The 24,450-nt window shown below is 42.0% G+C and overlaps 2 protein-coding genes across 20 annotated transcripts in view; both read right to left on the bottom strand.

Annotated features, from left to right (window-relative positions):
• LOC109905667 (LIM domain kinase 1) overlaps window positions 1-6,793 on the bottom strand; it is a 90,535-nt gene extending 83,742 nt beyond the window's left edge. The window contains exon 1 of the mRNA XM_031790808.1: window positions 6,492-6,793. Coding sequence (XP_031646668.1) covers window positions 6,492-6,549 — 58 coding nt within the window. The 5' untranslated portion in view covers window positions 6,550-6,793. The remainder of the gene's footprint in view (window positions 1-6,491) is intronic.
• Window positions 6,794-7,040: 247 nt separating this feature from the next.
• The window catches only part of LOC109905668 (elastin), a 104,439-nt gene continuing 87,029 nt past the window's right edge, over window positions 7,041-24,450 (bottom strand). For all 19 annotated transcript variants that reach the window (XM_031790807.1, XM_031790805.1, XM_031790799.1 and 16 more), the window contains 4 exons: window positions 23,486-23,578; window positions 19,751-19,795; window positions 9,040-9,108; window positions 7,041-8,904 (listed from right to left, as the gene is read on the bottom strand). In XM_031790807.1, the coding sequence (XP_031646667.1) occupies window positions 8,855-8,904; window positions 9,040-9,108; window positions 19,751-19,795; window positions 23,486-23,578 (257 nt within the window). In that variant the 3' untranslated portion in view covers window positions 7,041-8,854. The remainder of the gene's footprint in view (window positions 8,905-9,039; window positions 9,109-19,750; window positions 19,796-23,485; window positions 23,579-24,450) is intronic.

Here is a 24,450-nt window from a genome sequence, read left to right on the forward strand (position 1 = left end):
CAGTATCTCAGTGCCTGCTGCTGAAAAACATCCCCACAGCATTTTGCTGCCACCACCATGCTTCACAGTAGGGATGGTGCCAAGTTTCCGCCAGACGTGACGCTAGGCATACAGGCCAAAGAGTTCAATCTTGGTTTCATCAGACCAGAGAATCTTGTTTCTCATGGTGTGTGAGTCTTTTAAGTGCCTTTTGACAAACTCCAAGCGGGCTGTCATGTGCATTTTACTGAGGAGTGGCTTTCGTCTGGCCACTCTACCATAAAGGCCTGATTGGTGGAGTGCTGCAGAGATGGCTGTCCTTCTGGAAGGTTCTCCCAACTCCACAGAGAAACTCTGGAGCTCTCTCAGAGTGGCCATCAGATTCTTGGTCACCTCTCTGACCAAGGCCCTTCTCCCTCTATTTGGCCGGGCGGCCAGCACCAGGAAGAGTCTTGGTGGTTCCAAATTTATTCCGTTTAAGAATGCTGCACAAATGTTTTGGTACCCTTCCCCAGATCTGTGTCTCGACACAATCCTGTCTCTGAGCTCTACGGACAATTCCTTCAACCTCATGGCTTGGTTTTTGCTCTGACATGTACTGTCAGCTGTGGGACCTTATATAGACAGGTGTGTTACTTTTCAAATCATGTCCAATCAATTTAATTTACCCCAGGTGGATTGAAATAAAGTTGTAGAAACATCTCAAGGATGATCAATGAAAACAGGATGCACCGGAGCTCAATTTCGAGTCTCATAGCAAAGGGTCTGAATACTTATGTAAATAATATGTTTTTCATTTTTAATACATTTGCAAAAAAAAATTAAAAACCTCTTTTCACTTTGTCATTATGAGGAATTGTGTGTAGACTGATGAGGGGAAGAAATAAATAAATAAATTTTAGAATAAGGTTGTGGAATAAATGCTGAAAAAGTCAAGGGTTCTGAATACACTGTATACACACAAATTAGGGCTGACCCCAATAAGTCAACTGGTCAATTATTTGGTTGTTAGGCTGTTGGTCAACCAATATTGTTTTAGTCAAATATATATAATTATTATTTATTTATATATAAATATATATATTATTAATGCATTTGAGCCAATCTGTTGTGTTGTGACAAGGTAGGGGTGGTATACAGAAGATAGCCCTATTTGGTAAAAGACCAATTCCATATTATGGCAAGAACAGCTCAAATAAACAAAAGAGAAACGACAGTCCATCATTACTTTAAGACATGAAGGTCTGTCAATACGGAAAACGTTTGAACATTTCTTCAAGTGCAGTCACAAAAACCATCCCCTCAGGAAAGGAAGTCCCAGAGTTACCTATGCTGCAGAGGATATGTACATTAGAGTTACCAGCCTCAGAAATGTCAGCCCAAATAAATGCTTCACAGAGTTCAAGTAACAGACACATCTCAATATCAACTGTTCAGAGGAGACTGTGTGAATCAGGCCTTCATGGTCGAATTGCTGCAAAGAAACCACTACAAAAGGACACCAATAATAAGAAGAGACTTGCTTGGGCCAAGAAACACAAGCAATGGACCGGTAAAAATCTGTACTTTGGTCTGATGAGTCTAAATTTGTTATTTTTGTTTCCAACCGCTGTGTCTTTGTGAGATGCAGAATAGGTGAACAGTTGATCTCCGTATGTGTAGTTCCCACCGTGAAGTATGGAGGAGGTGTGATGGTGTGGGGGTGCTTTGCTGGTTACACTGTCAGTGATTTATTTAGAATTCAAGGCACACTTAACCAGCATGGCTACCACAGCATTATGCGGCCATATGCCATCCCATCTGGTTTGCGCTTAGTGGGACTATCATTTGTTTTTCAACAGGACAATAACCCAACACACCTAGAGGCTGTGTAAGGGATATTTGAACAAGAAGGAGAGTGATGGAGTGCTGCATCAGGTGGCATAGCCTCCACAATCACCCTACCTCAACCCAAATTAGATGGTTTGGGATGAGTTGGACCGCAGAGTGAAGGAAAAGCAGCCAACAAGTGCTCAGTATATATGGGAACTCCCTCAGGGCTGTTGGAAAAGCATTCCAGCAGAAGCTGGTTGATAGAATGCCAAGAGTGTGCAAAGCTGTCCATACGGAGCCTCCATGTAACGCAATTTCAGAGGACAAATTGAGCTCTGTACAGCATTGCCAGGTGGTTTACCTGATAAAATGACAGCATATCTATGGTGGAAAGACCAAAACGACAGAGTTCCTCAGAGAGTAATTAGAGACCGGTTGAATCCTGTTGAGTTTTATGATAATGGTGAGTTTTCAAGGAGATACCACATATCCAAGGACTCTGTAATGCAACTGGAAAGAAAGGTTGCACCAACCATTAAGCATGGGAGTGATAGGACCGCGGCTGTACCCACTACTTCAGCTCTTAGTGGCCCTACGGTTCGTTGCAACTGGATGTTTCAAGATGGTGGATGGGGATCTTTTTGGACTCCACAAGTCAACCGTCTGCAGGATTGTAGTCCCCGTCCAGTGTTATTGCTGGTCTGAATAATCTGTACATAAGGTTCAATCCTAAAGAGGAATCAGCAGTTGGATTTTACAGGAGAGCTAGATTCCCAGGTGTACTAGGGGCAATAGACTGGACACATTCCTATTCCCAACTCTGGTGGCAAGAATGGAGAATTATTCCGTAATCGGAAAGGTTACTGCTCCATCAACGTGATGACAAAGGTCAGCTCACCAACATCGTAGCTAGATGGCCAGGATCCACCCATGACAGCAGAATCTTTGACAATAGTCGCCTGTGTGCAATGCTGGAAAGGGGGGGCATTTGAAGGCCACCTACTAGGTGACAATGGATATGCTTGTCGTGGGCACCTTATGACATCCCTTTTAAAACGCCCAGACACCAGACAAGAGGAAATACAACCCCTCTCAAAAAATATTCCAGTGCCTACTGGAGGGGTTCTGCACAAAGATTGACACGACCCTGACAATCATTATTGCAGTGACAGTTCTGTATAACTTTTGCAAGAGACAAGGAGACGAGCTACATGAGGAAGACCTACCGGTCCCCTATCAACACTTTTTTAAATGTATTTTTTTTACTTTTGGTGCCAGCGAGAATGACATTAGAAAATAGTCAAGACGACTAGCTTGATTGAGCCTCCGTCTTGTATAACTCACTAGGTCAGGATATTTAAGCCCCCATATATCCACTAGTTCCAATATATCCATGATATTCGTGATTTCCTTAAGTGCACAAGGGTGCTAGTTTGTAGAGTAATTTCCTTTACGTTCCATTGAGGTATTTAAAACCGTATTATAATCCCCCACCATAATAATAGAGTCTTGTACTGCTTGATCAATTATTATATACATTTTCAAAGAAGTGTGGATCATCATTATTTGGACCACATAGATTAAAGAGCCAAATCTGTTTATGGTCCAATAACATAATTACAATAATCTGTCTTGCGGATCCGCTTGAACAATTTGCACATTCGAATCAAAATGATTGTTTATTAATACCATCACCCCTTTTGAGTTTCTTTACCCATGGGAGAAGTATACCCCCCCCATCTAACATTTTTGAATGAGTTTCCTGTAAACAATAGGTATTATATTCCTTCTCTTTTCTTATCTGCTAAGCCATTACAATTATAAAAACTGGCTATACTTATTTCACCATTTACCATAATGCGATACAAGTTTCAATTCTATTTATCATAATATATGCTTGTAAACTTACCATTAGAAAGTACCATAATGATTTAGTGTCCATATAGCTGTACCATGATATTTGCACTGCTAAACCTAAACCTCCAATTGTTCTCCGCTATTCCACCCTCTACCCCCATCCCAAGTTAGGTTGTCATCCCAGTGACTGGCAGACCACCCTTGTCCCCCTGGATCCTAGGGCCTTTGAGCGATTGGGACACATCCTTTAAAAAGAGCACACAGTGCCAGCCACAAAAACAGATCAACCAACCAAAGCATTTCCAACGCCCTCACCTTGATTGTATTATATACAGTTATAAAAAAATGTATACAGTACCAGTCAATAGTTTGGACACACCACCTCATTCAAGGGTTTTTCTTTATTTGAACTATTTTCTACATTGTAGAATAATAGAGAAGACATCAAAACTATTAAATAACACATATGGAATCATGTAGGAACACACACATGCTGGTCCCCCATTTCCCAAGCATCTCTGTGCAGTCAGACCTCTGATTATTTTGTGCCACCAAGACCACAATATTTTGCCCCCTCTCTGATTGTCCGAGTGTGACCCTCTTCCCATGGGTTACTACAGCTAGTGTTGCCAGCACTGCCACTGCCTGGGTTGGGGCACCCCACCGGAATCCCCACCGGCTAGGTACAAGGTCATCAAGGTTCTCATTAATAGCTTTGATAAATTCCTTGTATATTATGCTCAACCATCCAGGGGTTTGGGCTTTGTAGGACCAACCCTGTCAGGTAAGCTTAGACTCTTGAGGGGCCGGTGCTGCTTTAGTGGGTCTCTGATCGCATTTATCTTTCTGTCTTGGCTGCCTATAGGCTACTTGCAGCAGGCCTTTAAAACAGATAAAGACTTATCCTTAGTGTATGGGTCGCTCAGGTGGGTGTCTATATTTATCATTTAAAATGTATATCCCATATCTTCACAAAATTCAAAGCTCTCTCTGTCACAACTCACTTATATGGCTCACTCACTTAATTGGCATTACTTTGGCAATTAGTGGAACAGCAGTTCAATGCTCATTAGGTCATAATCTATGGATTTCACATGACTTGGTCACAGATAGCTTTAAAAAAAGGTAGTGGATTGGATGAAATAAAGAGTCAGTATCTGGTGTGACCCCCATTTGCCTTCTGCAGCGCAACACATCTCCTTTACAGAGTTAATCAGGCTGTTAATTCTGGCCTGTGGAATGTTGTCCCACTCCTCCTCAATGGCTGTGCGAAGTTGCTGGATATTGGCGGGAACTGGAACACCCTGTCGTACACGTTGATCCAGAGCAACCCAAACATGCTCAATGTGTGACATGTCTGGTGAGTATGCAGGCCATGGAAGAACTGGGACATTTTCAGCTTCCAGGAATTGTGTACAGATCCTTGAGACATTGGGCGTTGCATTATCATTCTGAAACATGAGGTGATGGCAGAGGATGAATGGCATGACAATGGGCCTCAGGATCTTGTCAGGGAACCTGCATTCAAATTGCCATCGATAAAATGCAATTGTGTTCATTGTCCATAGCTTATGCCTGCCCATTTATTTGCCTACCTCCTCATGCCTTTTGCACACATTGTATATAGACCCCCCCTTTGTTTTCTACTGTGTTATTGACTTGTTAATTCTTTACTCCATGTGTAACTCTTTGTTGTATGCTCACACTGCTATGCTTTATCTTGGCCAGGTCGCAGTTGCAAATGAGAACTTGTTCTCAAGTAGCCTACCTGGTTAAATAAAGGTGAAATAAAAAAATAAAAAAAATAAAAACCCACCACCACCATGGGGCACTTTGTTCACAACGTTGACATCAGCAAACCACTCACCCACACAACACCATACACATGGTCTGCGGTTGTGAGGCTGGTTAGACCTACTGCCAAATTCTCTAAAACTTAGTTGGAGGGCGACTTGTTGTTGAGAAATGAAGATTAAAATATCTTGCAACAGCTCTGTTGGAGATTTCTGCAGTCAGCAGGCCAATTGCACACTCCCTCAAAACTTGAAGGCCTTTTACTGTCCCCAGTTCAACGTACACCTGTGTAATTATGATGCTGTTTAATCAGCTTCTTGATATGCCAATGTAAACAAATTTGTGCACAACATTTTAGATAAATCATATTTTTGTGCATATGGAACCTTTTTGGGGATATTTTATTTCAGCTCATGAAACATGGGACCAACCATTTACATTTGCGTTTATATTTTTGTTCAGTGTAGTTACATTGAAAGTAGGCTAAACGAGGTCATGGATTCACAGGAATGGAATGACAAGGAAAGGTATTGTTTCAAAGAAAGTGTAACTGTATCAGTTGTGTTGTTCTAGGTTAGAGCATCGCTACAGTTTCACCACCCCATTTAATTTTGATTTAATTAGATTGAACTAACCAAAACATTAGCAGTTGAAATAGACACATTATTATACTTCTAAACACCATCCCAGCCTTGTTAGCATTATGCAGCGGGCTTGTGTTACTCGGAAATAAAATAGGTAAGACTAAGGTTACCTACTTGGGTTTTTGCAGCAAAACAAGGACATACTGGACATTCTTTATTGACCATTCTCACAGAATACTTTTCATAAAGCTAACCCTCCAAAAACACTATAACACAATGTATCTATTGTTTATTGTGTATGGTGTGCATGGTGTCGTTTATTATGAATTCAATGGAGCATCTCTGTTCTCGAGCGCGGAAGGATGCACTGCGCTCGCTCTAATAACATCTCCCGCCCTCACACATGCTTCAAGGCACCCGCTATCACGGTTCCAGAAAGAAACTGCGTATCGAAAACTTACTCACCTTCCTCCTCTCCCATACGTTCGTCCTTCCAGTCACAACAGAGCAGCATCAACCTCATTCACTCTCCGATTCCGGGCTCTATGAGAGCCTGACTCTGATGAACAGATTACCGGTCTCACTTCGACCAAAGCCCCGCTATTCGTGGTGTGTGTTTATGAAGCCGGATAGACTAGATCCTCACAGCTGGATACTACTTCGATTCATTCGATGAAGAGAGAATGGGCGATTTGAAACAGTCAGGCCGGGGGACCGGAAAATATGGGTTGGCCAACCGACAACAATCCCTGGAAATTTGGTCTGCGTAGCACAATCAAAAGCAACTGAGAGCAGAGAGACGAAGCGATGCGCAATGCACCCATCACAGAAATAGGAGATGTATCAGAATAGCTGTATTAGAATAGTCATCTAGTCTATGAGAGCATGCTGGAATAGGCTAGTTGCCGTAAAAGTCTACATTCAGACATTTTAAAGTTCCTGAATAACATTGGAGCCATTGATTAATTTTGATATGTTGGTGCAGGTGGAAAAAAGCGGATACCTGGGCACAAATGTGTATTTATTAACCATTTTATTTCGTTATTTTACTTAAGCAAATAAAATGCCGGGATTACCGGGAACAAGTCACATGTGCGTCATGAAAATGTAAAAGTGCAAAACCCCATCATTCCTCCTTTTTTGCCATTTAAATAAGATGAATACTATCCCACCGCATGGAAGACACGGTGCGGCGTGCCCCGGATCCGAGCGGCTCACACACAGTTCAGAAAAAGCCCTACGGGTAGGCTACAAGAACTGAAGCGAGTGAGAGTCATGATAACCTAGGGCAATTACTACAACATACAGTCTACACAATCCCTAAAGATTCATCGTAGTGTAACTTCATAACAGAGTGAATCCATATTTGGTCAGTAATGTCTAGTGAGTCTTATTCAACTGTAACTAACTCAAGTAAAGAGTGAAATGGGAGCTCACTCTCACAATTTACACAGACTAGGGGAAGCCTACACACAGACACATATTAAAAAAGCCCTTACATATACAGTATAACAATTCTCATCAGTGATTAAATGCATTACCCAAATATATATTTTTTTTAACAAACATGTTTTGCCTTATTCAAGATGACACAAATATGGTGATAGTCTACTTTCATGAGCGGAAACATTTGAAACTTGAATAATGAGCGACAACTTGCATAAATGAAACTATAACTGCATGTGAAACTAGAATGACTTCAGATATGCATAACATTCTAGGCACTTAATCTAGCACACCAGAAAAAGTATATGTAATTAATAAAACAAAATGTTCAATTCATACATACATAATGTACAATACATGCCAGAGCAGTATCGAAAGAATTTCAGTTTTACTTTTACATTTTTGTAAAACTAAAAACATACAAATCACTTAAAAAACAATAAACACTGTTTCAAATGTATTGGGTACAAACCAACACAATGTATGCTATGAATATCACTCAAGATATCACCTACAAATCTTTTGAACACCTTTGATTGATTGTCATCAGCTTTACCACATTCAGAGCAACACCTGCTCATCATACTTCACAAGTTTGTCAGAAATCAAGGTAAGAAGGCTACTTACACCATGGCCCTTAAAATATAGTCAAAGTTGAAGATGGCAGATGGACTGTGAAACCTGTGCCCACACACACACATGCTATGCCACTGCTATTTCACCCAGGGATATAAATAGCAGCAGAGATGATAGAAAGCCAGAGGAGGCAGTTCTGAAGATACATGGCCAAAGTTTATCAGCACTTTACTATCCACACCCCTTGAAGCTCAACCCTTGGTTTGACATGTCAGTATGCGAAGAGCTCCAACTTTGGTACACACAGACACTGAGCACATGGAGAGGGATGTACAGTTACAGGAATGGTGCTGGTTTTGACTTGGAGCACTTATCTGCATTCAAAGCATGCTTAATGGCTCTAGTTGGATAATCTTTCATATTCTCCTATATACCCAAACATCTCTGGCAACATGTGCAAGCTCACAAGCACATAGAGAGACACACAGCCACATATCAACGCCCACACACATGCATGCACACACAAACACTTGGTAACTACTAAAAGGGGAGCATCGCAGGCATGTCAGTAAGAGCTGATGAACACCACGAACAATGATAAAGGCACAATCAAAAACACTAAGTCACATCAAATGTGTGCAAAAGTCTGGGTCGGTGGGTTTGTATAAAAAATGTATTGAGTCAAATAAAGTACAACATATCTTTACATACTCTAATGGGGGATTTTGTGCATATAAAATGTACATTCTAGATCATGCAGTAGCACCATTGTTTCTTGAGGTTCAACTTCTTCTGAAGAACACCCTCTACTTCTGCCTTCCACAGTATTTGCTTTGGCATCCAGCAGCAACTCCTCCTGTAGAGAAACAACATTGGAAGAGAGGATATTTTAAATGCATGCATTTGTAAGAGGGTTTGCATTTGTACTTGGTTCGGTATCAGATTTATGTCATTTTTTTGGTCACATGCCAGAGTGTGTGTCTTATCATACCTGGTCTGTAGCCTCCTCCTCCTGCCCCACCAAGGAAGCCCTGGAGTGGGCCATACTTGGCTGCTTTGGCTGCGAAAAAAGGTTAGTTAATCACAGGTGTTTTTGTGATCACTAATTATAATTTTTTAAACAGTGTTGGCAAGTAATTTCCTGAGCAGCTTTAATATGTTTTTCTAACCACACTGCACAGATGAGAAAACTTTCTGGAAATCTGTTGCTTGACCACAGCAGCCAAGAGCCCCAGGAAGCCTTGTGAGTGAGTTAGCATATGCTAACAGGTTGACAAACATGAAAAATGCTAACAGGTTGTATTTGTATTTATTATGGATCCCCATTAGCATTAGCATTAGCAAAGATGTGATCAATACATGTTGATGATTTAATTCCTGTGCTGTTTGTAATTACCCTGGTAGGTTGACTGACAACCTGATCCAGGTTGTAGGCACTGGTTACAGTTTGAAGTTTTTTCCTGAGTGGGCAGCTTGATGATAGCCAGTCAATATTTAAATCACCCAGAAAATATACTTCTCTGTTGATATCACATACATTATCAAGCATTTCACACATATTATCCAGACACTGACTGTTAGCACTTGGTGGTCTATAGCAGCTTCCGACAATAATTGGTTGGCTAGCTGCATATGCTAAATATAGAGGAGCTATTGATATTCACTTGTGCTGCGACTGCATAGGATGCCCTAAATCGATAGTGTTAATGAATAATTCTTAGCTATTACAAATGTAATGATTTGAACTGCAGGTTTCCCACAGTAGGGGTGCAGGGTGTACTCAGAGGTGTGATCAGTATGTGTCTAATATAATGTGAATAATACTTGATCTATGCACCATAAAGGGGCCTACATTGATGACTTGATGGCATGAGGGCATGATGACAAGTCATAACAACCAGTCATAATAATTTATGATATTGCATTAGCACAGATTATTGGCAATAGCACATCATTTGGCATTTGTAGATTTGCCATTGTAAATGCGTGAAAGGTTAAAATAGTTATATAAAAACACACCTATGTGAGCAAAAGGCTGACGACTATCTACTAAGTACCAGTCAAAGGATTGGACATACCTACTCATTTAAGGGTTTTTTCTATTTTTTTGGACTATTTTCTACATTATACAATAATAGTGAAGACATCAAAACTAGGAAATAACACATATGGAATCCTGTAGTAACCAAAAAAGTGTTAAACAAATCTACACCTGCATTGCTTGCTGTTTGGGGTTTTAGGCTGGGTTTCTGTACAGCACTTTGAGATATCAGCTGATGTACAAAGGGCTATATAAATAAATTTGATTTGATTTAAATATTTTTGATTCTTCAAAGTAGCCACCCTTTGCCTTGATGACAGCTTTGCACACTCTTGGCAATCTCTCAACCAGCTTCACCTGAAATGAGTGATGCACCTATATGACATTTTTGGCCGATACCGGTATCCGATATTGTCCTTGCCAAAGAAATCGATACCGATACCCAATATTTAAAATTTTAGCGTCCTTTTAAGCATTCTAGTACAGTTAAATAGTTAACACACACACCCAGCGCTCTAAGGCACTGCATCTCAGTGCAAGAGGCATCACTACAGTCCCTGGTTCGAATCCAGGCTGTATCACATCCGGCCGTGATTGGGAGTCCCATTGGGCGGCGCACAATTGACCCAACGTCATCCGGGTTTGGCCGTCAATGTAAATAAGAATTTGATCTTAATGGTGGTCGGACCCATCTATGTGAAGCTTGCCACAATAAGGATTAGCCACAATAGTGGACTGTGGTTAGCCTTCAAAATAAAAGTATGGCATAATTCTACTATTTGTATTCATTTGCAACACTTTCAATGACATACCTTTGAAGGCAAACCGCAAATTCCACTGTTGTGCCTAATCCTTATTGTGGCTAGCTTCACAACACATAACTAAGTCTGGTCGAGCCTCAATAGCCAGATGACACTAGCTGGTTGCTTATAACATTAGCTTTGGGCAACAGGGTTAAGTAACTGGCTAGCTATTCATTTTCATGAACTGAAGTTCAATTTCAATAGGCGAACAACAAGTGGCAATCTAGCTAATACTTACTCACAAGGATTCCTAAATCATTGCGAAGAATAATGAAAATGACTGCAGTTTCTACTGGTCATTGTTTTCAGGCTGGTTGTATTGGTGCTAGCTAGGTACCAAGCTAAAGCTACCTACTCCAGAAGTTGCGGTCGAACAAATTATGCTTAATTATCAACGCGGTATTGTAAACACATCGTTCATGACCGGTATATGCTTGTTTGCAGACTTTTTTGCATAGCTTTGACAGTGCTACTATATATTTTTTGACATGCAAAGACCCAAACGGCATTCCATAGTATGTGTGTCTTGAAGATAATAGCAGTGGCACTATTACTGTATAACTCCGGTAGAACAACATCGGAAAAATAGCGCACTTGGTAGTGTGTACCGGTGCTCGACCAGCCGGCGAAAGCCAACATCACCCACGACAGAGAACGGTTGAGTGTCAAGGGCAATGAATTCCATTATCTTGGCCTTAAAGGATTTCGCCTTTTGAGTCGTCTCGCTGAAATTTTCTTACTCTTTCAAATGACTGCTCGACTTGTTGACTGCTCGATCAACACAGCAGCCATTGTGGGCTAGGTTATGAATGCTGTGTTGCACGTGTAGCGCAACATTTTATGTGGCGTCATTACGGCACGTACCTACGTTATATAGGTACGCACATCAGCTTTGACATCGGTGTTGCACATCGGCGTTAAAGTAGACATCGGCCGATACCGATGTTGGCATTTTTAGCTAATATCGCCCAATTCCAATATGTTCACCGATATATTGTGCATCCCTACCTGAAATGCTTTTCCAACAATCTTGAAGGAGTTCCCACATATGCTCAGCACTTGTTGGCTGCTTTTCTTTCACTCTGCGGACCAACTCATCAAAAAAACATCTCAATTGGGTTGAGGTCGGGTGATTATGGAGGCCAGGTCATCTGATGCATCACTCCATCATTCTCCTTCTTGGTCAAATTCCCTTACACAGCCTGGAGGTGTGTTTTGGGTCATTGTCCAGTTGAAAAAAAAATGATAGTCCCACTATGCGCAAACCAATTGAGATTGGGTATCGCTGCAGAATGCTGTGGTAGCCCTGCTAGTTAAGTGTGCCTTGAATTCTAAATAAATCACAGACAGTGTCACCAGCAAAGAAACCCCACACCATCACACCTCCTCCTCCATGCTTCACGATGGAAACCACACATGCGGAGATCATCCATTCACCTATTCTGCGTCTCACAAAGACAGCGGTTGGAACCAAAATTCTCAAATTTGGACTCATCAGACCAAAGGACAGATTTCCACCGGTCTAATGTCCATTGATTGTGTTTTTTGGCCCAAGCAAGTCTCTTCTTATTATTGGTATCCTTTAGTAGTGGTTTCTTTGCAGAAATTTGACCATGAAGGCCTGATTGACACAGTCTCCTCTGAACAGTTGATGTTGACATGTGTCTGTTACTTGAAATCTGTGAACCATTTATTTGGGCTGCAATTTGAGGGGCAGTTAACTCAAATGAACTTGTCTTCTGTAGCAGAGGAAACTCTGGGTCTTCCTTTCCTGTGGCGGTCCTCTTGAGAGCCAGTTTCATCATAGCGCTTGATGATTTTTGCGACTGCACTTAAAGAAAATGTTCTTGAAATGTTCCGGATTGACTGACCATGTCTTAAAGTAATGATGGACTGTAATTTCTCTTTGCTGATTTCAGCTGTTCTTGCCATAATATGGACTTGGTCTTTTACCAAATAGAGCTATCTTCTGTATACCACCCCTACCTTGTCACAAAACAACTGATTGGCTCAAACACATTAAGGAAAGAAATTCCGCAAAGTAACTTTTAACAAGGCACACCTGTTTATTGAAATGCATTCTGAGTGACTACCACATGAAGCTGGTTGAGAGAATGCCAAGAGTGTGCAAAGCTGTCATCAATGCAAAGGGTGGCTACTGTGAAGAATTTCAAATGTAAAATAGATTTTGATTTATTCAACACTCTTTTGGTCACTACATGATTCCATATATGTTATTTCATAGTTTTGATGTAGAAAAGAGTAGAAATAAAGTAAAACCCTGGAATGAGTAAGTGTGTCCAAACTTTTGACTAGGACTGTAGCTGAAAAAGTGGATTCTGATTAGACAAAAACAGTAATACCTTATTTACATAAGTATTCAAACCACTTGCACATACTTCCATTGTGACGCCATTTCCGGTCACAACTTGCAGACTTGTTTACACGTTGCTGTGCGTTTTGTTGCCAACCTTACTTTGCTACCTGACAACTTTACGGTTTTTACTTTTTAATTACCGTTTATATTTATGTTTTTATTCAACTTTTTCACTCAGGAAGCTTTACCTAGACGTGGTTCGTCAGGACATCCAACAGCCGAAGCTAAGTAGTAACATTAACATGATGCCTTCTAATTGCAGTCGCTGTACTCATCATATACAGGAGAACGATCGCCTTACGGCGAGGATAGCTGTGCTACAAGCCCAGCTTCAGACGCAATCGTTAGGCAAGGGTAATTTAAGTGTAGGAAAGGATGAAACAGCGTCTGTGCCACCAGTAAGTACAGATAGTAACGTTAGTATAAATCCCCTCACACGGTCCCCGCAGCCGGACAACTTACTCATGGTTTCTGGAGGGAAATGCTGTAGGAATGCTCAACCGGTGTGCTCATTCAGCCGACAGAAACTTTCAACCGGTTTTCCCCATTAAGCAGCGAGTCGGAGTCAGAGGCCGAGCCTTCTCTGGTCTCTACTCTTCCCGTTACGGGGTCTGAGATGCCGAAGCTTCCCACCATTAGCTCTGACAAATTGAAAACTCTAGTCATTGGCGACACCATTACCCGCAGTATTAGACTTAAAACGAATCATCCAGCGATCATACACTGTTTACCAGGGGCCATGGCAACCGACGTTAAGGCTAATCTGAAGATGGTGCTGGCTAAAGCTGGCGAGTGTAGAGAGTATAGAGTATAGATATTGTTATCCACGTCGGCACCAACGATGTTAGGATGAAACAGTCAGAGATCACCAAGCGCAACATAGCTTCAGCGTGTAAATCAGCTAGAAAAATGTGTCGGCATCGAGTAATTGTCTCTGGCCCCCTCCCAGTTAGGGGAAGTGATGAGCTCTACAGCAGAGTCTCACAACTCAATCGCTGGTTGAAAACTGTTTTCTGCCCCTCCCAAAAGATAGAATTTGTAGATAATTGGCCCTCTTTCTGGGACTCACCCACAAACAGAACCAGGCCTGACCTGCTGAGGAGTGACGGACTCCATCCTAGCTGGAGGGGTGCTCTCATCTTGTCTACCAACATAGACAGGGCTCTAGCTCCACAATGAAATAGGGTGCAGGCCAGGCAGCAGGCTGTTAGCCAGCCTGCCGGCATAGTGGAGTCTGCCACTAGCACAGTCAGTGTAGTCAGCTCAGCTATCCCCATTGAGACCGTGTCTGTGCCTCGACCTAGGTTGGGCAAAACTAAACATGGCGGTGTTCGCCTTAGCAATCTCACTAGGATAAAGACCTCCTCCATTCCTGTCATTATTGAAAGAGATCATGATACCTCACATCTCAAAATAGGGCTACTTAATGTTAGAGCCCTTACTTCAAAGGCAATTATAGTCAATGAACTAATCACTGATCATAATCTTGATGTGATTGGCCTGACTGAAACATGGCTTAAGCCTGATGAATTTACTGTGTTAATTGAGGCCTCACCTGCTGGCTACACTAGTGACCATATCCCCCGTGCATCCCGCAAAGGCGGAGGTGTTGCTAACATTTACGATAGCAAATTTCAATTTACAAAAAAAAAACGACGTTTTCGTCTTTTGAGCTTCTAGTCATGAAATCTATGCAGCCTACTCAATCACTTTTTATAGCTACTGTTTACAGGCCTCCTGGGCCATATACAGCGTTCCTCATTGAGTTCCCTGAATTCCTATCGGACCTTGTAGTCATAGCAGATAATATTCTAATCTTTGGTGACTTTAATATTCACATGGAAAAGTCCACAGATCCACTCCAAAAGGCTTTCGGAGCCATCATCGACTCAGTGGGTTTTGTCCAACATGTCTCTGGACCCACTCACTGTCACAATCATACTCTGGACCTAGTTTTGTCCCAGGGAATAAATCTTGTGGAACTTAATGTTTTTCCTCATAATCCTGGACTATCGGATCACCATTTTATTATGTTTGCAATTGCAACAAATAATCTGCTCAGACCCCAACCAAGGAACATCAAAAGTCGTGCTATAAATTCACAAACAACACAAAGATTTCTTGATGTCCTTCCAGATTCCCTCTGTCTACCCAAGGAAGCCAGAGGACAAAAATCCGTTAACCACCTAACTGAGGAACTCAATTTAACCTTACGCAATACCCTAGAAGCAGTTGCACCCCTAAAAACTAAAAACATTTCTCACAAGAAACTAGCTCCCTGGTACACAGAAAATACCCGAGCTCTGAAGCAAGCTTCCAGAAAATTGGAACGGAAATGGCGCCACACCAAACTGGAAGTCTTCCGACTAGCTTGGAAAGACAGTACCGTGCAGTATCGAAGAGCCCTTACTGCTGCTCGATCATCCTATTTTTCCAACTTAATTGAGGAAAATCCGAAATTCCTTTTTGATACTGTCGCAAAGCTAACTAAAAAGCAGCATTCCCCAAGAGAGGATGGCTTTCACTTTAGCAGTGATAAATTCATGAACTTCTTTGAGGAAAAGATCATGATTATTAGAAAGCAAATTACGGACTCCTCTTTAAATGTGCGTATTCCTTCAAAGCTCAGTTGTCTGCACAACTCTGCCAGGACCTAGGATCTAAAACACTCAAGAGAGTGTTTTAGTACTATATCTCTTGACACAATGATGAAAACAATCATGGCCTCTAAACCATCAAGCTGCATACTGGACCCTATTCCAACTAAACTACTGAAAGAGCTGCTTCCTGTGCTTGGCCCTCCTATGTTGAGCATAATAAACGGCTCTCTATCCACCGGATGTGTACCAAACTCACTAAAAGTGGCAGTAATAAAGCCTCTCTTGAAAAAGCCTAACCTTGACCCAGAAAATCAAAAAAACTATCGGCCTATATCGAATCTTCCATTCCTCTCAAAAATTTTAGAAAAGGCTGTTGCGCAGCAACTCACTGCCTTCCTGAAGACAAACAATGTATACGAAATGCTTCAGTCTGGTTTTAGACCCCATCATAGCACTTGTGAAGGTGGTAAATTACCTTTTAATGTCATCTGTCCTCGTGCTCCTAGACCTTAGTGCTGCTTTTGATACCATCGATCACCACATTCTTTTGGAGAGATTGGAAACCCAAATTGGTCTACAAGGACAAGTTCTGGCCTGGTTTAGATCTTATCTGTCAGAAAGATATCAGTTTGTCTCTGTGAATGGTTTGTCCTCTGACAAATCAACTGTACATTTCGGTGTTCCATAAGGTTCCATTTTAGGACCACTATTGTTTTCACTATATGTTTTACCTCTTGTGGATGTCATTCGAAAACATAATGTTAACTTTCACTGCTATGCGGATGACACACAGCTGTACATTTCAATGAAACATGGTGAAGCCCCAAAAAGACTCATTTCTTCAGTGGGTGATATGATTGAGTGTAGTCTGGCCCAGGAGTGTGAAGGTGAACGGAAAGGCTCTGGAGCAACGAACCGCCCTTGCTGTCTCTGCCTGGCCGATTCTCCTCTTTCCACTGGGATTCTCTGCCTCAAACCCTATTACAGGGGCTGAGTCACTGGCTTACTAGGGCTCTTTCATACCGTCCCTAGGAGGGGTTGAGTCACTGATGTGATCTTCTTGTCTGGGTTGGTGCCCCCCCTTGGGTTGTGCCGTGGCAGAGATCTTTGTGGGCTATGCTCGGCCTTGTATCAGGATGGTAAGTTGGTGGTTGAAGATATCCCTCTAGTGGTGTGGGGGCTGTGCTTTGGCAAAGTGGGTGGGGTTATATCCTTCCTGTTTGGCCCTGTCCGGGGGTGTCCTCGGATGGGGCCACAGTGTCTCCTGACCCCTCCTGTCTCAGCCTTTATATCTGGAGTACTTCTCCTGTCCTATCGGTGTCCTGTGTGAATTTAAGTATGCTCTCTCTAATTCTCTCTTTCTTTCTCTCTCTCGGAGGACCTGATTCCTAGGACCATGCCTCAGGACTACCTGACATGATGACTCCTTGCTGTCCCCAGTCCACCTGGCTGTGCTGCTGCTCCAGTTTCAACTGTTCTGCCTGTGATTATTATTATTTGACCATGCTGGTCATTTATGAACATTTGAACATCTTGTCCATGTTCTGTTATAATCTCCACCCGGCACAGCCAGAAGAGGACTGGCCACCCCACATAGCCTGGTTCCTCTCTAGGTTTCTTCCTAGGTTTTGGCCTTTCTAGGGAGTTTTTCCTAGCCACTGTGCTTCTACACCTGCATTGCTTGCTGTTTGGAGTTTTAGGCTGGGTTTCTGTACAGCACTTTGAGATATCAGCTGATGTACGAAGGGCTATATAAATAAATTTGATTTGACTTGCTATGAGACTCAAAATTGAGCTCAGGTGCATCCTGTTTCCATTGATCATCCTTGAGATGTTTCTACAACTTGATTGGAGTTCACCTGTTGTAAATTCAATTGATTGGACATGATTTGGAAAGGGACAGAACTGTCTGTTTAAGGTCCCACAGTTGACAGTGCATGTCAGAGCAACAACTAAGTGGAGGTCGAAGGAATAGTCTGTAGAGCTCCGAAAAAGGATTGTGTCGAGGCACAGATCTGGGGAAGGGTTTCTGCAGCATTGATGGTCCCCAAGAACACAGTGCCCTTCATCATTCTTAAATGGAAGAAGTTTGGAACCACCAAGACTCTTCCTAGAGCTGATCAATTGGGGGAGAAGGGAGTTGGTTAGGGGTCACCAAGAACCCGATGGTCACTCTGACAGAGCTTTAGAGTTCTTCTGTGGATATATGAGAACCTTCCAGAAGGACAACCATCTCTGCAGCACTCCACCAATCAGGCCTTTATGGTAGAGTGACCAAACGGATGCCACTCCTCAGTAAAAGGCACATGACAGTCCGCTTGGAGTTTGCCAAAAAGGCACCTAAAGAACTCTGACCATGAGAAACAAGATTCTCTGGTCTGATGAAACCAAGATTGAACACTTTGGCCTGAATGCCAAGCGTCACATCTGGAGGAAACCTGACACCATTCCTATGGTGAAACATGGTGGTGGCAGCATCATATTGTGGGGATGTTTTTCAGTGGTAGGGACTGGGAGACTAGTCAAGATCGAGGGTAAGATGAACAGAGCAAAGTACAGAAAGATCCTTGATAAAAAACAGCTCCAGAGTGCTCAGGACATGAGACTGGGGCAACGGCTCACCTTCCAACAGGACAACAACCCTAAGCACACAGCCAAGACAGCGCAGGAGTGGCTTTGGGGCAAATCTCTGAATGTTCTTGAGTGGCCCAGCCAGAGCCTGGACTTGAACCCGATCGAACATCTCTAGAGAGACCTGAAAATAACTGTGCAGCAACGCTCCGCATCCAACCGGACAGAACTTGAGAGGATCTGCAGAGAAGAATGGGCTGTACTCCCCAAATACAGGTGTGCCAAGCTTGTATCGGCATATCCAAGAAGACTCGATTCTGTAATTGCTGCCAAAAGGGCTTCAACAAAGTACTGAGTAAAGGGTCTGAATACTAATGTAAATGTAATATTTCAGTTTTTTATATATAAATTAGCCCCCAAAAATAAAAAACTGTTTGTCATTATGGGGTATTGTGTGTAGATTGATGAGGGAAAAAAAACAATTTAATCAATTTTAGAATAAGACTGAAACGTAACAAAATGTGGAAAAAGTTAAGGGGTCTGAATATTTTCCGAAAAAGCACTGGATGCACTGAGCAGTTTCTCTCTTGGCAGTGCTAATATACAGTGGTTTGCTCTTAGCAAACATATGCACTGACAGAGGAGGCTGGTGGGAGGAGCTATAGGAGAATGGGCTCATTGTAAAGACTAGAATGGTATAAATGCAACGGTATCAAACACAAAATTATGGACTCCATTCCAGCCATTACAATGAGCCCATCTTCCTATTGCTTCTCCCACCAACCTCCCCTGGCTCTGCACTACAAATACAGACGGACAGTGACTTGTGAATTTACATTAGGTTAATATCCCAAAGATTTCCACACAATATCAGCACAGCACCACTGGAGTAGGACATCAAATTCTCTAAATCCTGACATGTCATAGGTCTTATTAAACTAGCTCTGAAAAACCTGCCTTACTTTATGAAACATAATCTGACTGTCAGTAATCTTCCCTGTGCTCAGGAAAATTCAGATTATCGGACTTTAATAGACACTGGTTGGTACACCATCTGCACTGACGACAAGTACTCACTGTTCTATCAAACCCCATCCTCTCATCACGTAAGATTATTTGGATGAGATTAGAATGTCATCCTCCGCTAAGAATAGACTGATTATAATAAAATAGGAAATGTACTAGGTGTAACAGAAAATCTGATTATTTCAAGCAAATTTCTCTCCCATGCATTGACTGTGTGGTGTAAGGTTTGACTGAGTAGGACGACAGATACCTTACAACAGGGGGAAAAAGGAAGACACCAGTACCTTGTTGAGGAGTCAGTGGTGCCGTCTGGCCTGCTCCATATGCTCCTAGTAGACAGACAAACGTTTAAGAAAAAGTATTTGGAGTTTGGAAGGGATGAGAGGATTTTTGGTAAGGGTGTTTCATGTTTAAAATAGCATAATGTAGTAGAATCTTGAAAAACTTTGATCAGAGAGTTTTTGGATAGAGAGTGAGAGAGCTGAAGACCATTTCTTCATTGTGCATTGGAACACACAAAGCAACCAAAACACACTTGTTCAGATAGATAGAACACAACCAATGGAAAGTGGCTGTGTTTTGGTGCGTCATGAACTAGGATGATCAGTATGGGTCTATTCTCAGGACTCTCTCCAAGCAAGTTTAGTCATAAGCACACTATCGATCTGATCAGAAAACAGCAGACATCACATAATCACAAGGGGATTTTCATCATGTAATGATGGGGTGCTTTGGAAATGACATAATACAAAACTTAGAGACTTTTGAAGAAAGTACAATTACGGTTTAACATTATCTGATAGAGTATCAACCACATACTTTTACTAATACTGCAGTAGCAAAAGACCATGTTTTGGTCTCATTACTGTCTGTGTAAACCAATAGTAAACAAGTAATAGATATCTAGTAAACATATAGCAAATAGTAAACAAGCACACTGCAAGGGTAAAGCATTCACTGATGCCAGAAATAACATTCGCCATCTGTATCTGTTTTGTCAGTGAACATTCTGCATTTCAGACTAGACAGGAATATGCAGCAGAGCTCATTAAGTCATCCAAAAAACGTTTAATTATTCCCAATGGTGGTCACACCATTGAGACATCCTGAATTAAATTATGACGTTTAATCATGTCAAGTGTAAGAAATTGTAAAGGCATTTATATGTTAAGAAAAAAGCCTCTAATAGAGATTTGGTTCATTTCAGATATAATGCTAGACATCATCATGTTGCCAGACAAAAGTCAATGACAATTCAAATTAACTCTACATCATCAGTAATAATAGGAATTGGGACTTTTCCATTTTAACCTATAAATTGAGGAGGTTACCAGGAGTGTTTGATGTTTTCTGTGTACAGTATTTAGTCAGCCACCAATTGTGCATGTTCTCCAACTGAAAAAGATGAGAGAGGCCTGTAAGTTTCATCATAGGTACACTTCAACTATGACAAACAATGAGAAAAAAAAAGAAAAAAAATCACATTTTTCATGAATTTATTTGCAAATTATGGTGGAAAATAAGTATTTGGTCACCTACAAACAAGCAAGATTTCTGGCTCTCACAGACCTGTAACTTCTTCTTTAAGAGGCTCCTCTGTCCTCCACTCGTTACCTGTATTAATGGCACCTGTTTGAACTTGTTATCAGTATAAAAGACACCTGTCCACAACCTCAAACAGTCACACTCCAAACTCCACTATGGCCAAGACCAAAGAGCTGTCAAAGGACACCAGAAACAAAATTGTAGACCTGCACCAGGCTGGGAACACCGAATCTGCAATAGGTAAGCAACTTGGTTTGAAGAAATCAACTGTGGGAGCAATTATTAGGAAATGGAAGACATACACGTCCACTGATAATCTCCCTCGATCTGGGGCTCCACGCAAGATTTCACCCCGTGGGGTCAAAATGATCACAAGAACGGTGAGCAAAAATCCCAGAAACACACGGGGGAACCTAGCGAATGACCTGCAGAGAGCTGGGACCAAAGTAACAAAGCCTACCATCAGTAACACACTACGCCGCCAGGGACTCAAATCCTGCAGTGCCAGACGTGTCCCCCTGCTTAAGCCAGTACATGTCCAGGCCCGTCTGAAGTTTGCTAGAGAGCATTTGGATGATCCAGAAGAAGATTGGGAGAATGTCATATGGTCAGATGAAACCAAAATATAACTTTTTGGTAAAAACTCAACTTGTCGTGTTTGGAGGACAAAGAATGCTGAGTTGCATCCAAAGAACACCATACCTACTGTGAAGCATGGGGGAGGAAACATCATGCATTGGGACAGTTTTTCTGCAAAGGGACCAGAACGACTGATCCGTGTAAAGGAAAGAATGAATGGGGCCATGTATTGTGAGATTTTGAGTGAAAACCTCCTTCCATCAGCAAGGGCATTGAAGATGAAACGTGGCTGGGTCTTTCAGCATGACAATGATCCCAAACACACCGCCTGGGCAACGAAGGAGTGGCTTCGTAAGAAGCATTTTAAGGTCCTGGAGTGGCCTAGCCAGTCTCCAGATCTCAACCCCATAGAAAATCTTTGGAGGGAGTTGAAAGTCCGTGTTGCCCAGCAACAGTCCCAAAACATCACTGCTCTAAAGGAGATCTGCATGGAGGAATGGGCCAAAATACCAGCAACAGTGTGTGAAAACCTTGTGAAGACTTACAGAAAACGTTTGACCTCTGTCATTGCCAACAAAGGGTATATAACAAAGTATTGAGATAAACTTTTGTTATTGACCAAATACTTATTTTCCACCATAATTTGCAAATAAATGAATTAAAAATCCTACAATGTGATTTTTCTGGATTTTTTTTCTCATTTTGTCTGTCATAGTTGAAGTGTACCTATGATGAAAATTACAGGCCTCTTTCATCTTTTTAAGTGGGCGAACTTGCACAATTGGTGGCTGACTAAATACTTTTTTGCCCCACTGTATGTGTGCAATATTTTGCACCATGCTTGTAAAACATTAAAACCTGATTTTCATGGTCAAAGCATGGTCAGAGTAGCTATCGGATTCACAGAAGCTACAGTATAAGTGAGAGTAACTAGCATCTAGTGACTACGCCGAGAGAGCGAGTGAGAGAGAGAGAGAGACTTACATTCCTAGCACCACCTCAATTATTTTATTTTCATAGCCAATTAAGTGCTTAGAGCACTCAATGTTCCCCATCAATTAATTTAATGAGGGGAAACTAAACCAGGTATGGGGAAGGTGGCTGTTCCTTTCAATTGTTTCTAGATCTGTTCCCCTCTCTCTTTCTCTCCCAGAGGTTAGCTCTAATACCAAAGCAACAGGCCTGAGGGCTGCTTGTCTGTCTGTCATTCTGGGTTACCTGTCTGTTGACAATTCAGCTTTAGCCCATCTCCTGATGCAGGCAGAAATGGGGTAAACATGGCCAGTTAAAGAGCCACCAGCGCGTGGAGTAAGGTTGAATTTTTGTTGTTTCGATTTTTGTTTTGTGTTGATGTTTTGTCAGTACAGCGGGAAATGTAGAGAGGGAGACAGATAGTAGGGGCATAGACAGAGGGTAGCCGAGACAAGGCTCAAACCCCTGTCACCAGGGGGCAAACAGTATGTGGTCCGGATAAGGGATCAGGTTAATTTACATCTATTATCTTGATGGTTATGTTGAGTGGCTAGCTTATTTGACCTTGATATAACTGTTGGCGACTATTTCTCAGTATTTAATTCAGTTTGCAAAATGATGTCAAGTTTGCCAAAAGTCTAAACTTATGGCCAATCGACACTTTTCTACATTTACTGTAAGTGAATGATTGGCACATGCTTACAAAGGGGAACTCAAACTACTGAAGTGAATGCCCTTGCTTCCTCTGTCCTCCCTGGACAGTAAAGATTAACAGATATTAACAACTATCAACTTGGTTCTCTCTGCTCCTTTTGTTCTACTTTTATCTTCATAGATCCTGGGTCACAACATCCCATTTTCTATAAAAGCATACTGTACACACACTGCATCTGATTTTCACAGGTCGAGGTTCTACACGTTACCTGGGTAGGGTTGCAGTGGGTAGCCGCCACCTTGCTGTGGGTAACCCCGTTGTTGTGGGTAGCCACCTCCGTAACCTGGGAACACACCAGCACCTGCAAGGGTAACACAGCAAAAATGTACAAACAACAACTGCAAACACAACAACACTATACGTATTCATTGTATACATTTAGTCTACATTTAGCTAGGGTTACATACCCTACTGTAGCTTTGGCCACAGACTCAACTTATGCATTACTTTTTTCTTAACAATCAGCCCAGAACACAACCAGTCAAATGTCAACATGCAGTATGAACTGAGAGGTCATATGCATTATGTATGCAAATTTACCAGGCCAGTGTGTTTTTGCAAATATTCTAGCTACAGTATTTATCAAAAGGCTAATGGTGCTGAATTCTCTTTGGGAAACAACATTTGCATACAGTATTAGCAAAGTTGTACCATATGTGATAGCACGTGAAACAGGCAGTATGTTGTACTGTGGGATGCTCTGCTCTCTGTGTCAGTGAATATTTGACCAATGGGAGGTGGATAATAGCCTGCAGGCATTGGCTAGTCTGTATCCATGGGGCCTGGGGCAGAGAGCAGAATCTCTCCACTGCTAGACCAGCGTGATAACACTCCAACCAAACATAAAGGGAGAGGAGGAGAGGAGGGGATGCTGAAAGCTCCACAGCCTTGGTAATACACTTCCAAGTATAATCCTGAACATAGGTCAAAACCCTGCCAATGTGTTAACATAAACCTACGACGAGGATGTCGATTAAGGCAGCCCACCGCACCGCTCTGATTCAGAGGGATTGGGTTAGATGCAGAAGGCACATTTCAGTTGAATCCATTCAGTTGTACAACTGACTAAGTATCCCCCCTTTCCCTTCCCATATGAAGACATGAATTGTGCCATGCTTGTCTTGCGATGCCTGACTTGTCATAGAAGACTTTTCTTCACAGTGTTTTGACAGT

The sequence above is a fragment of the Oncorhynchus kisutch genome, linkage group LG15 (genome assembly GCF_002021735.2).
Source record: "Oncorhynchus kisutch isolate 150728-3 linkage group LG15, Okis_V2, whole genome shotgun sequence".
Classification (NCBI taxonomy): Eukaryota; Metazoa; Chordata; class Actinopteri; order Salmoniformes; family Salmonidae; genus Oncorhynchus; species Oncorhynchus kisutch.